This window comes from Hoplias malabaricus, chromosome 16 (assembly GCF_029633855.1).
Source record: "Hoplias malabaricus isolate fHopMal1 chromosome 16, fHopMal1.hap1, whole genome shotgun sequence".
Lineage (NCBI taxonomy): Eukaryota > Metazoa > Chordata > Actinopteri > Characiformes > Erythrinidae > Hoplias > Hoplias malabaricus.
The window spans coordinates 650,220-665,953 of NC_089815.1; the positions used below are offsets into that span (position 1 = coordinate 650,220).

General features: G+C 48.7%; 1 protein-coding gene across 1 annotated transcript; it reads left to right on the forward strand.

Annotated features, from left to right (window-relative positions):
- Nucleotides 1-679: 679 nt before the first annotated feature.
- LOC136672021 (A disintegrin and metalloproteinase with thrombospondin motifs 17-like) lies at nt 680-6,048 on the forward strand. Its single transcript, XM_066647956.1, has 3 exons — nt 680-766; nt 2,694-2,871; nt 2,990-6,048. Exons 1-3 carry the CDS (start codon nt 680-682, stop codon nt 3,139-3,141), a joined length of 417 nt encoding a protein of 138 aa, XP_066504053.1. The 3' UTR covers nt 3,142-6,048.
- Nucleotides 6,049-15,734: the final 9,686 nt, after the last annotated feature.

The following is a 15,734-nucleotide window of genomic DNA, read 5'->3' on the forward strand; positions in this document are numbered from 1 at the left end:
CTGCTTTGCTCTCACTCTCAGAAACAGAGACTTTAAAAGTCATGGTTAATCACAGGGGTCCAGCCACTGACCCTGCATATTTGTGCCATGTGCCTGTGGTTGGAGATTGGCTTTGATCAGAGGACAGGATATTCTCAAAGAGGATTTTTTTTTTTTGAGTCTGCTATGGGATGTCGCTTCTTGTTAAAAAATGCATTTGAGGCTCTGAGACACCATCCCGAGTTCCAAGTCCTTACACTGCGACCATTCAGCTCTACTATCACTCCTCCTCCTCCAGGTTATTTATACAGGCTCCCGAGACAGAGTCGAACCCAAGCATGCTGATTTGATTTGCACCAGCCCGTCGCTGCTTGTAAAAGTGAAATACTGGTTGGTGCTGAAAGACTTTTGGATCGCACTAGTCTTAGTGGCGTAGATTGTTTTGCAGTTGACACCTCCAGACCTCTGTCTCATAGCTCAGTTTTGACTGAGTGCTACAGTAATGGAGTATATTGTTGTCTGTTTAACACACTATTAAGTATCAGCTTCTACTCATGTGGGAGAGCTTTTATAGAAGTTAGGACATTGCTGTGAGGATTAGTTTGCATTCTGCCAATAAACCGTAATGACATTCAGGGTTCCCGAGTGGTGCAGTGATCTAAACATTTGGCCGAATCATCAGGAGTTTGTCTGTTCAAAGATGTCTGAGGCCGGGAGTTATGGCAAAGACAACTGGCCTCACTCTCTGGGTCTTCTCTCCATCTGTCTGCTCATGGTGCTAGCTACTGTGAGTATCTGTGAGAAGATGTGAAAGGTCTGGGCAGTTTGCATGCCGCTCCAGCACAGTCAACCTTTCAGAGGTGTTGCACCAGCAGCAGTTCAGAGAGAAGCAGTGGGTAGGACGTGGCTCGGAGGAAGCACCTCATCTTCCTCACCCTCCTGGGGCCGGTGGTGCTGTTTAGATTTGGGGTATAAAGGTGAAATTGGAGCAGCTAATAACAGGTGGAGCTTCATTACTACAGACAATTTATTTCCATTTTGCAATTTTCTAATTGACGTTGGCAAATAAGAGCCTGGGGCCTTAAAGGAACACTAGGTAGTATTTTTGCCTTATTCAAATTCAAAGCAGCGTGATGCTCCATTGACCTGTAATTGGGCTCAGCACAATGTACTTTTTGGAGAAGGGTAGGAATCTCCTGACTTCTCCCCTTTGATTTCAGGGCAGTGCTGTAAAAGTGAATTATGCTCTGAACTACAGAGGGAGCCCAGGAGCAAAAATACCAAACTTATTTAGAGTTCCTTGAAGCTAATGTGTGACTGAACACATTGAGGTAGGTGTATTCACTGACTATAGGATACTGTACGGCGTAGTGCCTTCCAAACAGACGAGGGTTTAGTTCTCATTTCGGGTGGGAACACCTTGCTTTACCTTTAATGGCCCTTGGGCAAGACTCCTAACTCTCTATTAGCCACTGTATCAAAAGTGAGTATCTCTGCATAACAGCGTCCTCCCAGTGCCATAAATACAAGTTCAGTGAATAAACCTCACTGTGGAGAGCAGAGTGAGCATGAGCTTGACGAGCTTCCCACTGATTCTGACACTTTATCAGCAGCACCTCTCCAAGCAAGAAAGCCTGACCATGCATTATTCAACAGACGAGTGCTGTTAAAGATCCTCCTTGAGAAAACGACCCCAAGTCCTGATTCAGTCAACGTAGCAACGAATACACAAGACAGTTTCCCCCTCTATATTACACGGCCTGATTGACTGACCCCTGACTGTACAGGGACCCCCGTGCTGTCAGTGCTTTATTAGGGTCACCTCTTTAGAACAATGGGGTTTTATCCTTAAAGCAGGATACAGCACCTTTCTTTTTCAAAAATCTAAGGCTATTAAACCAAAATAACTGTAAGCTGCAGCTCTGAAGTCCCTTCGTCTGACAGCTGCTGATGAGGACACTTACATAACAACTGCGAATTATTGTAATTAGATAATCTTAGGACTCCAGGCTCTTTATCAAGACAAATGTCAAGTGGAGGCTGAGGGAAGAAGGCACTTTGAGACTTTTGAGTTCAGTCAGAAGTAGGACAGCTTAATCAAGCCACAGCGTTTTTGACTCATGAAGAAGTTCTGCCTCCAGACGGCTTTTATTTCCACTGCCCCAGCGAAGTGAAGCATCCTCCTCACCATCACTTACGTCACACAGTAGGAGGCTCCACCTGCCACTTCTCCAGCTCAGAACACACTCATCAAACTGCTGCATTACGTTCAGGACTGTGTAAAGATGCAATATGCCGTTTTATCAAACCGTATTTATGGAACGGTTAATGTATTACTGATACATTTTCTGTAAAGTGCGACTCATGAGATGGAAAATCAAATAATGCTTTGGTAGTAAATGAATGAAATACATTAAATTCCATAGAGTGGGTCCCCACATGGGGGCAGACATCAATATGTCATTTAAGGGGCAAACATTGTCTGAATGACGAGCAGATTTGGTACTCTTTGGTAAGTCACTGGTACCATCACCTGGACCTTCCAGGAAAAAAAGGGGGTGGTGGGAGTGAAGGAGCTGTGCTTTCTGCTCCCTCAGCATCCACAGCTGAAGTGCACTTGAGCAAGGCACCTACCCCCCACCTGCCCCTTGGGTGCGGAGGTGGGTGTATCATGATGGAGATGTAGAAATAGGCATTGGTGTTTTTTGTTTTAGTGCTCATCATCCTGTGGGCGTGGTCTTCAGTCCAGAGTGGTCCAGTGCATGCACAGAGTGACGGGTCGCCATGGCAACGACTGCCCCGTGGTCCTGAAGCCCCCAGCGTACCGGCAGTGCCACCAGGGGGCATGCAATGAAAAAGTCAATGTCAACACCATCACTTCTCCCAGACTGGGTAAGAACAGCACAACAGTTGTGGTTGCTTTGAACATTTCTTGTGATGCATTGATAGATTCGAGATGATTTCATGTGCTAAGGTATCACCTTGTGTGTCTTTGTGTTGTCCTGGGCAGCGGCGCTGACCTATAAGTGCACGGGGGATCAGTGGACGGTGTACTGCAGAGTGATCCGGGAGAAGAACCTGTGCCAGGACATGCGCTGGTACCAACGCTGCTGCCAAACCTGCAGAGACTTTTACGCCAACACAATGCCCCACAAGAGTTAATGACCCCGGTTCTCGTAAACACGTAGCAGCTTATCTTTTGTTGTTCTTATGGTTTGTGTTTTTGTATGGTCTTAAATGTCACTGTTTATGTTATTGTTCAAAATTGTAAGTGGGAATCGAATCAGCGCAAAAGCAGAAACAAAAGCAGGATAGATTTGCAAATGGGATTTTCCAAGATTTTAAGGTTGTGACTTGAAAAAGGATGCGACAGGTCTAGGACTTTTTCCATTGTTTTGCTGTACACCAATGCTAACATGAGACGAGGCCATCTGCGGTGATCGGAGGCTTGTGTAGCATCCAGACTTGGCTGTTGTACAGTAATCTGGGCATCGGAATAATATTTGAAGAACCTTTGACAGCTAGCATCGCTTTCTGAAAGCCACTGGTTGGCCGTTAACCCCTGGATGGAGCAAGAGGACGTTCTGAACAGTTCATTAACCAATTCATCTGCACCTGCATCTTCGTTTTAAGATCTACCCCCTCTCCAGGACACCTTAAAGAGGTCCAATAAGTCCCTGGTAGAGGGGAAACCCATGGTTTGTGAGCTATAGCTAGATGCACAATGTTATCAAAGTGCTGTGTGCTTTGCTGTTGCTTTAGTTCTTACCTTGTTTGGTCCATAGTTCTTGCTCACTGTCTTTAGCCTATTGTTTGTTTTCTTGTGAACTGGTGCCAGACAAAGTGTTTCATTTGTATCAAGCTTTGGGATTAAGTAAAAGTAGATATGGCCTCTACAGTCTATGAATTTATCCTCTATAATCTGATCCCTCGACTGTTCACTCTCACTTTGCCCTGTTATTGTTAGTCATTTCCAGTGCTGTGTCTATGCAATATGGGATTTTTACGCAAGCCATATCGCCCCCTATATTTCCTGTTGTGTACTACAATCTGTCAGAAAGACTGGGTTTATCATACAAACTTCATAGGGATTGTTATTACTTGTTTAATAATGACACAAACCTCAACTCACCAAATCAACATAGACAGTATGTCATAAACCCAATTTAATAGCCACCAATACCGCATTAGAAAAATACTTTGAAAAACTAATGTCAAGTTTTTTAAGAAAATGACTTTGGAGCAACTGAGCTGCCTGCCTCATCTTAAGACCGTGTTTTGACTGGACATTGGTGATCATGAGCATGACCTTGAAACACACTCAAACACCTCAGCAACAACAGGATTGGCTGCTATTTTCTAAAAAATCTAAACTTTATTTGCATAAAGCAGGACTTCATCCCCACGTCTTCCACACAGTACTGCCAACCTCCAGAGACGTCAAAGCAACAGAAAACACACGACTGTGTATGAAAGAGGCCTACAGCCGTGGTTATTACTTCATGCGTGTATCCTCTGAGTATGTGAATACCCCCCCCCCCCCCCACACACACACACACACACACACACATTTGTGACCCATTTGAAACAATGCTGAACGTCTTGGAGAGAAAAGACTAACAAAGCTGAGTCAACAGCAGATACACAATCCTTCCTATAGGCTAAGGCTGCATACACATTGGTGCATACACAATGCTCAGTCTGAACCAACACTTCCATAAACCGTCTGCAGCTGGGAATGCACGTCTGGGCAAGGCCTGCACCCAGCAATTCCAGTGTCCAGCTGAGATGTGGGATAGCAGGGGGGCAGACAGGTTCAGTCGAGCTGGGGTTGATTTTCAGGGCTCTGTCCAGTGCTTCACGCGAAGGCCCAACAGGACCGTGTATTAAACAGAATTGGACCTACAGACAGTTTGATGATTCTGAGGGTGGTGTAAAGGTGCTGAGTAAAATCGTGGACAGTATAACGCTTGTTATTACTATACTGTGATTAATCATGGTAGTAATTATGAGAGACGGTGTGAAGTGGGATTAAATCATTATTTAATAAACAGTTTGTGCCGGTCGTCATGGTGATATCACGTCTGAAGCACAAGGGGAGGAGCAGAGATTGGACAGGATTTTAAAGGTGGCTCTAAATGGTCCAGATTTCACATCATATTTTGTTATTTTACTTTGAAGTTCTGTGTGTGTTTAACGGGATTTTTTAAATCATCATGTGATGGTTCACTACATTTTAATTCTCTGTTAATGGATGTCCAGTGTTGCACATTTTATTTTTTATTATTTGTGTGAAATGATGTTTTTGTCGATGATGTCTTTCTCTTTTAAAGAGCACAGATTCAAACACAGGTACGACAAGAAGTTCCTACTAAACAAACACAGGCAGAGGATTGTTTGGTGGTGGTTTTATGGGAAATCCTGATGAGATGTTTATAACAGGTTAATAGCAGCTGCATCACTTTGGGGTGATAGAGTGTAAAATGTGAACTTTGATCGCAGGTTTGAACTTTGCAGAACTGTCCCATCGGTGAAAGTGACCCGCTCTGTGTGTGTGGGTGTGTGTGTGTGTGTGTGTGTGTGTGAAAGGGAGAGAGAGAGTTTATGTTTGAGTGTGTACATCTGTCTATGTGTGTGTTTTTGCATATATGTTTGTGTATATGGATGTGTGTATGTGTGTGTGTGTGTGTGTGTGTGTGTGTGTGTGTAGAGACCTTGCCCCCTGTTTTCTCAGGCAGCGCAGGGTAAATCTGGTGCTAGACAAGTTTCACTGCTGTGGAATTCAGCCGTCTCCTGATTGGTTCTGGTTTTTTCTGCCTTTATTTTCAGACACAGGTTTTTATCATCGTTATTTAATGATGGTTTCAATGCTCTTTGAGACTGAAACATAGCTGCCTTCGTATCGGTGCCACTTTGCTTTGTTTACTGATATAGTGCCTGTCCTCGCCTATGTATTCCAGTACTGTATGTCTTTATTGCACACGTGATTGGTACATTAACTGCCTCTCTATGCATTTCTCAATGGTGCTGATTTGATTAAAGTTGGTCATATGTTTATATGAAAATAAATTAATATCTTGTTACACACACGACTCAACCTCGTTTTGCTTTTTTTTTAAACCACTCACTATTATTTCTTACATGTTTGGAGATCTAGTCCTCCATCCTACACAGGTATGGCCCTCACAAGTCCACCACCTCTTCACTGCAGGTGGTGAGTCTCCAGTGGTGCTTTTCCACTGCATGGTCCCTACTCTTTGTAGGTTTCCCATGAGGTAAATCTGGTCTGGTCATGGAACAGGGTTCTTTTTAAATCCAAAGTAGGGACTAAACCGTAGCGTGTAAACCTTGCAGAGCGCTGATCGTCCAGAGAGAGTCGTCACTCTACACCACGCAACGCAGACGACCAGCACCAACTCTCCATCTGTAAAATCTCCAGCTGCAGCAGAGATCACGTTTGTTTTTATCCGACTCACGACGGCAGCTCGTAAAATGACGCCGTGGTCTTTTGAAGAGGTTCAAACGCTCCTTGGATCGGTGGCCGACGAAAAATCCAGCGAGAGCTGGACGCTGCAACAAGGATCTGATCTGTCTGAACTGATGACGGAGCTGTGTTCAGTCCCAAACAACAACACGGCAATACACCACAATACTTAACGTTAATGCCGCCGTTGTTGTGGCTTCCAAAGCCCTTAAAAAGCAAGTAGAGTCGGGCAGAATAGGCACCATGCGGTGGAAAGTGCCAAAAGTCTTCTTTCTGTGTTGGACCCGACCGGGTGAGTTAGGTCTCCTAGTGTTAGGTCTGGTGTGTCCTGGCTCCAGTGGTGAGTGCCAGTTCTGAGCAGACCACACTTGAGTCTACAGGACCACACTTTAACCAGCCACTCCCTCTAGGTCTATAGATACTGGGTCAAACCTCCTGGGACATTTAATCACCTGGTTGAGTTGGGAAAGTGAGGGATAAAATGTGCAGCGCAGCAACACTACGTTTCAACAGCGCTTCAAAGCAGAGAGCCACGCCTTCGTCTCGTTATCTTTGGTATTCGGCTCATCCTCTCTTCTTTTCCCCCGCTGCTGTTGGCATTTCTTCACCCTGGCATTGAGAATATCTCACGATATGCAGATGAGCGAGCGCACCGGTGACAAATGGCCTCCTGGCCCCCTGGCCCTCTGTCAGCCTGTAAATCCACACAAAGGCTTCAGGCGGATGGTGAAGGACTCTGTGAAGGTCACTGTCGCTTTCAGACGGCACTTTACTTGCAGCTCAGCTTTTGAGTGCAGGATGATCTCGGTCGTGTTCTGTATCCCCAACTCAACCAGGGGCAAAAATACTGCAAAATATTTATTATATATCTTTTGTTGAACCAGTTTATTCTCCATGGAGGGGGTCACCCACATGGGGGCGGCTATGTTTAAATTAAGCGAGGCAGGAGCACACCCTGGACACGGAAACAGTCCAATGCAGGACTCATTTACTCACATGGCCATATGAAATGCAGAGCAAGTCATTTTTGTATGTTTTAAATTGTACAAAGCCTGCAGCTTGTGGACAACATCCGACCATGAATTCAAAGGCATCTTTAGACTGTAGATGATATTTTTCAGCATGGTTCATTCCTAGCTTTACACCTAGACTCACATCTGTGAAAAAACAGCTACGCCAGCTTCATTGTCTCTGTAACAAACAGAAATATGATGAAACTCAGGCTCACTTTGCTGAAAAATGGCTCTAAACAATCCACCCCAAAAGCTATTTATTAAATCTTGAGTTCTGCTCATCTGACTGTTGTTTCAGATGTGGTTTTGGGGGGGTGTTTCTCAGCTCACGTTTGTTAAAAACATCAATCTTGTTTTCATCAGATTCAGCTGTAATTCCGCGGCAGGAACATTACCGATCTGCTGCTTGGATATTGCAGCCAGGCTTCGCCATTCAGCAGCAGATATTACACTCTGAGATATTAATTAGGGCTCAGTTTAGAGCTCGATATGCAGAGAACAGAGGGAGGTGGAGCAGCATCTGGAGAGAGAGAGAGAGAGAGAGAGAGAGAGAGAGAGAGAGAGAGAGAGAAATCCTAGTCAAACCAGCCTCCCATTACACTACTCTCTTTAACAAATGGGGTCATCTCTTGCTTAATGTTTTGTAGCGCTGAAGCAGAGAGAGGGATGTTGGATGGGAGCCATACATAACCGTAATTGAAATGTTGTGCTCTAATGCAACAACAAATCCTTGACATTAGTCTTCTGGTCCTGTTCCACGATTGTTGGCACTGACTGGCATCACTGGGCCTTGATCAAAATATTACATGAAAATGGCTTACGTTTTCTCACAGTGCTGTAGTTTTCCTCACAATGGGTCCATCTACAGTTGCTCATGAGGTGAGGTGATAGCTCCATGTGCTTAAGTCTTAAAAACACTTTTTTTTTCAGCCTTCTGCATTCAAGCGATCACTGGAGGGGGTGGAACTGTTAGACTTGTTGCTGATTGTGTTCATTCATTATCTGTAACGCTTATCCAGTTCAGGGTCGCGGTGGGTCCAGAGCCTACCTGGAATCATTGGGCACAAGGCGGGAATACACCCTGGAGGGGGCGCCAGTCCTTCACAGGGAAACACACACACGGACACTTTTGAGTCGCCAATCCACCTACCAACGTGTGTTTTTGGACCGTGGGAGGAAACCGGAGCACCCGGAGGAAACCCACACAGACACAGGGAGAACACACCACACTCCTCACAGACAGTCACCCGGAGGAAACACACACAGACACAGAGAGAACACACCACACTCCTCACAGACAGTCACCCGGAGGAAACCCACGTCAGAGTCCTCATCATACCCGCATTGTGCCAACTAATAACATGTCGTTCGAAGTCCTGCAGACGTTTATAGAGATGACGCCATGAGCATTATACACCAGTCGCCTCACTCCCCGCACCCTTTAGAGACGCCTCAACTTCCAACATAGTGTGGTACTCCAAGACTGCGACTGAGATCCAGGAGACACAGATAAATCAAGAAAGAGACAAGAAGCTTGCTGCTTCTGCAGTCACCAGTGTGTACTGATGTCCGATTAAAAACTACGCCTCTCGTAAACTTAGCGGTGTCCACTTTTTTACTCGTGTTAACAGTGGACATTAACCTCTGTCTGTTCACAGCGGCTCATATCAAAACGACCAATGAAAAGCTGAAAAATCACTGTTTCTTTAACGAGTATCTCCAGTGGCTGATAGATCTGTCAATCAAAACCATGCATCTCCTGCCTCCCCCGTTCTTCCGGTGCTGTCAAAGTGTTCGCTCTAAAGTTAACGACTGATCTCACGTTTACTCACGTGAAATATTACAGCAGCGTGACTATAATTAATATAATAATTAAGGATTAAATAAGCTGATTTGGATCAAGATTAGTAACGATAGACACTGCTTTTCCTAAAACGTGGATCCATAGCGACAGTGTTGGGCTGTGGTCACACGGAGGTGGAGGTGGCTCATTGGAATCCACTAAAAGAGATCCATGAACACTCAAGCCCATTTTACATATGAATGTTTTGGACGTGCTTCCAATAAAGATATTTTTATATTTCTGAGCTGTACTGGGTGTAAATGGCATTATCTGTGCCTTATTTTTACTGTTACCCTCAGTCTTTCCTGCTCCTGAAATGTTAGCTTTTTGGAGATACGTGTTTTTAATCGGACAGCAATTATAGGCTTGGTTTAAAGGTGGAGGACAAACACCTGTCTGCAGTGGGGTGATCAGACTTTAGTAAATTGAGCAAAATACACAATCAGCAGGGGCACGGTGGCACAGCAGGTTAGGGCCTGTAGGTTGTGGGTTCGATTCCCACTCCTGGTGACTGTCTGTGAGGAGTGTGCTGTGTCCTCTCTGTGTCTGCGTGGGTTTCCTCCGGGTGACTGTCTGTGAGGAGTGTGGTGTGTCCTCTCTGTGTCTGCGTGGGTTTCCTCCGGGTGACTGTCTGTGAGGAGTGTGGTGTGTCCTCTCTGTGTCTGCGTGGGTTTCCTCCGGGTGACTGTCTGTGAGGAGTGTGGTGTGTCCTCTCTGTGTCTGCGTGGGTTTCCTCCGGGTGACTGTCTGTGAGGAGTGTGGTGTGTCCTCTCTGTGTCTGCGTGGGTTTCCTCCGGGTGACTGTCTGTGAGGAGTGTGGTGTGTCCTCTCTGTGTCTGCGTGGGTTTCCTCCGGGTGACTGTCTGTGAGGAGTGTGGTGTGTTCTCTCTGTGTCTGCGTGGGTTTCCTCCGGGTGACTGTCTGTGAGGAGTGTGGTGTGTCCTCTCTGTGTCTGCGTGGTTTTCCTCCGGGTGACTGTCTGTGAGGAGTGTGGTGTGTTCTCCCTGTGTCTGTGTGGGTTTCCTCCGGGTGACTGTCTGTGAGGAGTGTGGTGTGTTCTCTCTGTGTCTGTGTGGGTTTCCTCCGGGTGACTGTCTGTGAGGAGTGTGGTGTGTTCTCTCTGTGTCTGCGTGGGTTTCCTCCGGGTGACTGTCTGTGAGGAGTGTGGTGTGTTCTCTCTGTGTCTGTGTGTGTTTCCTCCGGGTGACTGTCTGTGAGGAGTGTGGTGTCTTCTCCCTGTGTCTGCGTGGGTTTCCTCCGGGTGACTGTCTGTGAGGAGTGTGGTGTGTTCTCTCTGTGTCTGTGTGGGTTTCCTCCGGGTGACTGTCTGTGAGGAGTGTGGTGTGTTCTCTCTGTGTCTGTGTGTGTTTCCTCCGGGTGACTGTCTGTGAGGAGTGTGGTGTGTTCTCCCTGTGTCTGCGTGGGTTTCCTCCGGGTGACTGTCTGTGAGGAGTGTGGTGTGTTCTCTCTGTGTCTGCGTGGGTTTCCTCCGGGTGACTGTCTGTGAGAAGTGTGGTGTGTTCTCTCTGTGTCTGCGTGGGTTTCCTCCGGGTGACTGTCTGTGAGGAGTGTGGTGTGTCCTCTCTGTGTCTGCGTGGGTTTCCTCCGGGTGACTGTCTGTGAGGAGTGTGGTGTGTTCTCCCTGTGTCTGTGTGGGTTTCCTCCGGGTGACTGTCTGTGAGGAGTGTGGTGTGTTCTCTCTGTGTCTGTGTGGGTTTCCTCCGGGTGACTGTCTGTGAGGAGTGTGGTGTGTTCTCTCTGTGTCTGTGTGGGTTTCCTCCGGGTGACTGTCTGTGAGGAGTGTGGTGTGTTCTCTCTGTGTCTGCGTGGGTTTCCTCCGGGTGACTGTCTGTGTGGAGTGTGGTGTGTTCTCTCTATGTCTGCGTGGGTTTCCTCCGGGTGACTGTCTGTGAGGAGTGTGGTGTGTTCTCTCTGTGTCTGCGTGGGTTTCCTCCGGGTGACTGTCTGTGAGGAGTGTGGTGTGTTCTCTCTGTGTCTGCGTGGGTTTCCTCCGGGTGACTGTCTGTGAGGAGTGTGGTGTGTTCTCTCTGTGTCTGTGTGTGTTTCCTCCGGGTGACTGTCTGTGAGGAGTGTGGTGTGTTCTCCCTGTGTCTGCGTGGGTTTCCTCCGGGTGACTGTCTGTGAGAAGTGTGGTGTGTTCTCTCTGTGTCTGCGTGGGTTTCCTCCGGGTGACTGTCTGTGTGGAGTGTGGTGTGTTCTCTCTGTGTCTGCGTGGGTTTCCTCCGGGTGACTGTCTGTGAGGAGTGTGGTGTGTTCTCTCTGTGTCTGTGTGGGTTTCCTCCGGGTGACTGTCTGTGAGGAGTGTGGTGTGTTCTCTCTGTGTCTGTGTGTGTTTCCTCCGGGTGACTGTCTGTGAGGAGTGTGGTGTGTTCTCCCTGTGTCTGCGTGGGTTTCCTCCGGGTGACTGTCTGTGAGAAGTGTGGTGTGTTCTCTCTGTGTCTGCGTGGGTTTCCTCCGGGTGACTGTCTGTGTGGAGTGTGGTGTGTTCTCTCTGTGTCTGCGTGGGTTTCCTCCGGGTGACTGTCTGTGAGGAGTGTGGTGTGTTCTCTCTGTGTCTGTGTGGGTTTCCTCCGGGTGACTGTCTGTGAGGAGTGTGGTGTGTTCTCTCTGTGTCTGTGTGTGTTTCCTCCGGGTGACTGTCTGTGAGGAGTGTATTGTGTTCTCCCTGTGTCTGCGTGGGTTTCCTCCGGGTGACTGTCTGTGAGGAGTGTGGTGTGTTCTCTCAGTGTCTGCGTGGGTTTCCTCCGGGTGACTGTCTGTGAGAAGTGTGGTGTGTTCTCTCTGTGTCTGCGTGGGTTTCCTCCGGGTGACTGTCTGTGAGGAGTGTGGTGTGTTCTCTCTGTGTCTGCGTGGGTTTCCTCCGGGTGACTGTCTGTGAGGAGTGTGGTGTGTTCTCCCTGTGTCTGCGTGGGTTTCCTCCGGGTGACTGTCTGTGTGGAGTGTGGTGTGTTCTCTCTGTGTCTGCGTGGGTTTCCTCCGGGTGACTGTCTGTGAGGAGTGTGGTGTGTTCTCTCTGTGTCTGCGTGGGTTTCCTCCGGGTGACTGTCTGTGAGGAGTGTGGTGTGTTCTCTCTGTGTCTGCATGGGTTTCCTCCGGGTGACTGTCTGTGAGGAGTGTGGTGTGTTCTCCCTGTGTCTGCGTGGGTTTCCTCTGGGTGACTGTCTGTGAGGAGTGTGGTGTGTTCTCTCTGTGTCTGCATGGGTTTCCTCCGGGTGACTGTCTGTGAGGAGTGTGGTGTGTTCTCTCTGTGTCTGTGTGGGTTTCCTCCGGGTGACTGTCTGTGAGGAGTGTGGTGTGTTCTCCCTGTGTCTGCGTGGGTTTCCTCTGGGTGACTGTCTGTGAGGAGTGTGGTGTGTTCTCCCTGTGTCTGCGTGGGTTTCCTCCGGGTGACTGTCTGTGAGGAGTTTGGTGTGTTCTTCCTGTGTCCGCGTGGGTTTCCTCCGGGTGACTGTCTGTGAGGAGTGTGGTGTGTCCTCTCTGTGTCTGCGTGGGTTTCCTCCGGGTGACTGTCTGTGAGGAGTGTGGTGTGTCCTCTCTGTGTCTGCGTGGGTTTCCTCCGGGTGACTGTCTGTGAGGAGTGTGGTGTGTTCTCCCTGTGTCTGTGTGGGTTTCCTCCGGGTGACTGTCTGTGAGGAGTGTGGTGTGTTCTCTCTGTGTCTGTGTGGGTTTCCTCCGGGTGACAGTCTGTGAGGAGTGTGGTGTGTTCTCTCTGTGTCTGTGTGGGTTTCCTCCGGGTGACTGTCTGTGAGGAGTGTGGTGTGTTCTCTCTGTGTCTGCGTGGGTTTCCTCCGGGTGACTGTCTGTGAGGAGTGTGGTGTGTTCTCCCTGTGTCTGTGTGGGTTTCCTCCGGGTGACTGTCTGTGAGGAGTGTGGTGTGTTCTCTCTGTGTCTGTGTGGGTTTCCTCCGGGTGACAGTCTGTGAGGAGTGTGGTGTGTTCTCTCTGTGTCTGTGTGGGTTTCCTCCGGGTGACTGTCTGTGAGGAGTGTGGTGTGTTCTCTCTGTGTCTGCGTGGGTTTCCTCCGGGTGACTGTCTGTGAGGAGTGTGGTGTGTTCTCTCTGTGTCTGTGTGTGTTTCCTCCGGGTGACTGTCTGTGAGGAGTGTGGTGTGTTCTCCCTGTGTCTGCGTGGGTTTCCTCCGGGTGACTGTCTGTGAGAAGTGTGGTGTGTTCTCTCTGTGTCTGCGTGGGTTTCCTCCGGGTGACTGTCTGTGTGGAGTGTGGTGTGTTCTCTCTGTGTCTGCGTGGGTTTCCTCCGGGTGACTGTCTGTGAGGAGTGTGGTGTGTTCTCTCTGTGTCTGTGTGGGTTTCCTCCGGGTGACTGTCTGTGAGGAGTGTGGTGTGTTCTCTCTGTGTCTGTGTGTGTTTCCTCCGGGTGACTGTCTGTGAGGAGTGTGGTGTGTTCTCCCTGTGTCTGCGTGGGTTTCCTCCGGGTGACTGTCTGTGAGGAGTGTGGTGTGTTCTCTCTGTGTCTGCGTGGGTTTCCTCCGGGTGACTGTCTGTGAGAAGTGTGGTGTGTTCTCTCTGTGTCTGCGTGGGTTTCCTCCGGGTGACTGTCTGTGAGGAGTGTGGTGTGTTCTCTCTGTGTCTGCGTGGGTTTCCTCCGGGTGACTGTCTCTGTGGAGTGTGGTGTGTTCTCTCTGTGTCTGCGTGGGTTTCCTCCGGGTGACTGTCTGTGAGGAGTGTGGTGTGTTCTCTCTGTGTCTGCGTGGGTTTCCTCCGGGTGACTGTCTGTGAGGAGTGTGGTGTGTTCTCCCTGTGTCTGCGTGGGTTTCCTCCGGGTGACTGTCTGTGTGGAGTGTGGTGTGTTCTCTCTGTGTCTGCGTGGGTTTCCTCCGGGTGACTGTCTGTGAGGAGTGTGGTGTGTTCTCTCTGTGTCTGCGTGGGTTTCCTCCGGGTGACTGTCTGTGAGGAGTGTGGTGTGTTCTCTCTGTGTCTGCATGGGTTTCCTCCGGGTGACTGTCTGTGAGGAGTGTGGTGTGTTCTCTCTGTGTCTGTGTGGGTTTCCTCCGGGTGACTGTCTGTGAGGAGTGTGGTGTGTTCTCCCTGTGTCTGCGTGGGTTTCCTCTGGGTGACTGTCTGTGAGGAGTGTGGTGTGTTCTCTCTGTGTCTGCATGGGTTTCCTCCGGGTGACTGTCTGTGAGGAGTGTGGTGTGTTCTCTCTGTGTCTGTGTGGGTTTCCTCCGGGTGACTGTCTGTGAGGAGTGTGGTGTGTTCTCCCTGTGTCTGCGTGGGTTTCCTCTGGGTGACTGTCTGTGAGGAGTGTGGTGTGTTCTCCCTGTGTCTGCGTGGGTTTCCTCCGGGTGACTGTCTGTGAGGAGTTTGGTGTGTTCTTCCTGTGTCCGCGTGGGTTTCCTCCGGGTGCTCCGGTTTCCTCCCACAGTCCAAAAACACAGGTGGATTAGCGACTCAAAAAGTGTCCGTAGGTGTGAGTGAAGGTGTGTGTGTGTTTGTGTCGCCGTGTGAAGGACTGGCGCCCCCTCCAGGGTGTATTCCCGCCTTGCGTCCAATGATTCCACATAGGCTCTGGACCCACTGCGACACTGAACTGGATGAGGGTTACAGACAATGAATGAATGTATGGCACATACGTGTACGGTTTGAATGACAATGAACTGTAAATGTAATTAACAGTATCCTATAAGGTCAGTACAGTGTGCAGTACATAGTAGAGAAATGTAATATTTCATTGACGTCAGTGTTTTCCAGACCAGCGTCTCTGTGCCCTTCTCCTTAAGTCCTTGTTTCAGCTTCTTTTAGAAACGCTCTGCACCATTTCTGTGATGATGCGAAAGTGATTAGGGGAAAGGCCTCCATGCGCCACTGATTCTCTGCATCAGCAGGGGATTCTGGGACTTGAATGCTGCTGTTGTTCGGAGGAAAGGTGAAAGTGTGAATTCTCAACTTGTCTTTGGCATCTCACCTCAAAACGAAAACAGCAACATCAGCTGCACATCTGCTTTTGTCCTCGCATTTGAGGCCAAGCGAGGAGAGGGTTGCTGTGATAATCCTCTCAGAGGTGTTGAGTTGACATTTACTCACACACACACACCCACCCACCCACACACACACACACACCCTGCTGACACTATGGAGGTTGCTGAACACGGACGTGGAGGAGACCTGGATGTATCTCGTGGGTTTCCAGGGGGAGAGTGAAAAGGGAGCTTTGTTTATAGATAGAAAATAACAGGAAGGTCACTGAGCTCGCAGATGTCCTCTTCTGTGGAAACAGAGGAATAATCAAAGCCTATTAATGGACCCAGTTCTTCAGGGCCACTGTTGGCTTTAGGAAAATACTGAAGGCCAGATGTTTGCATGAGCTTAATGTGCCTTAAAGTGTTCACTATTGGCTTGCACACTGTATGAGTGAGGTTTTTGTCACTGAACTGGTTCC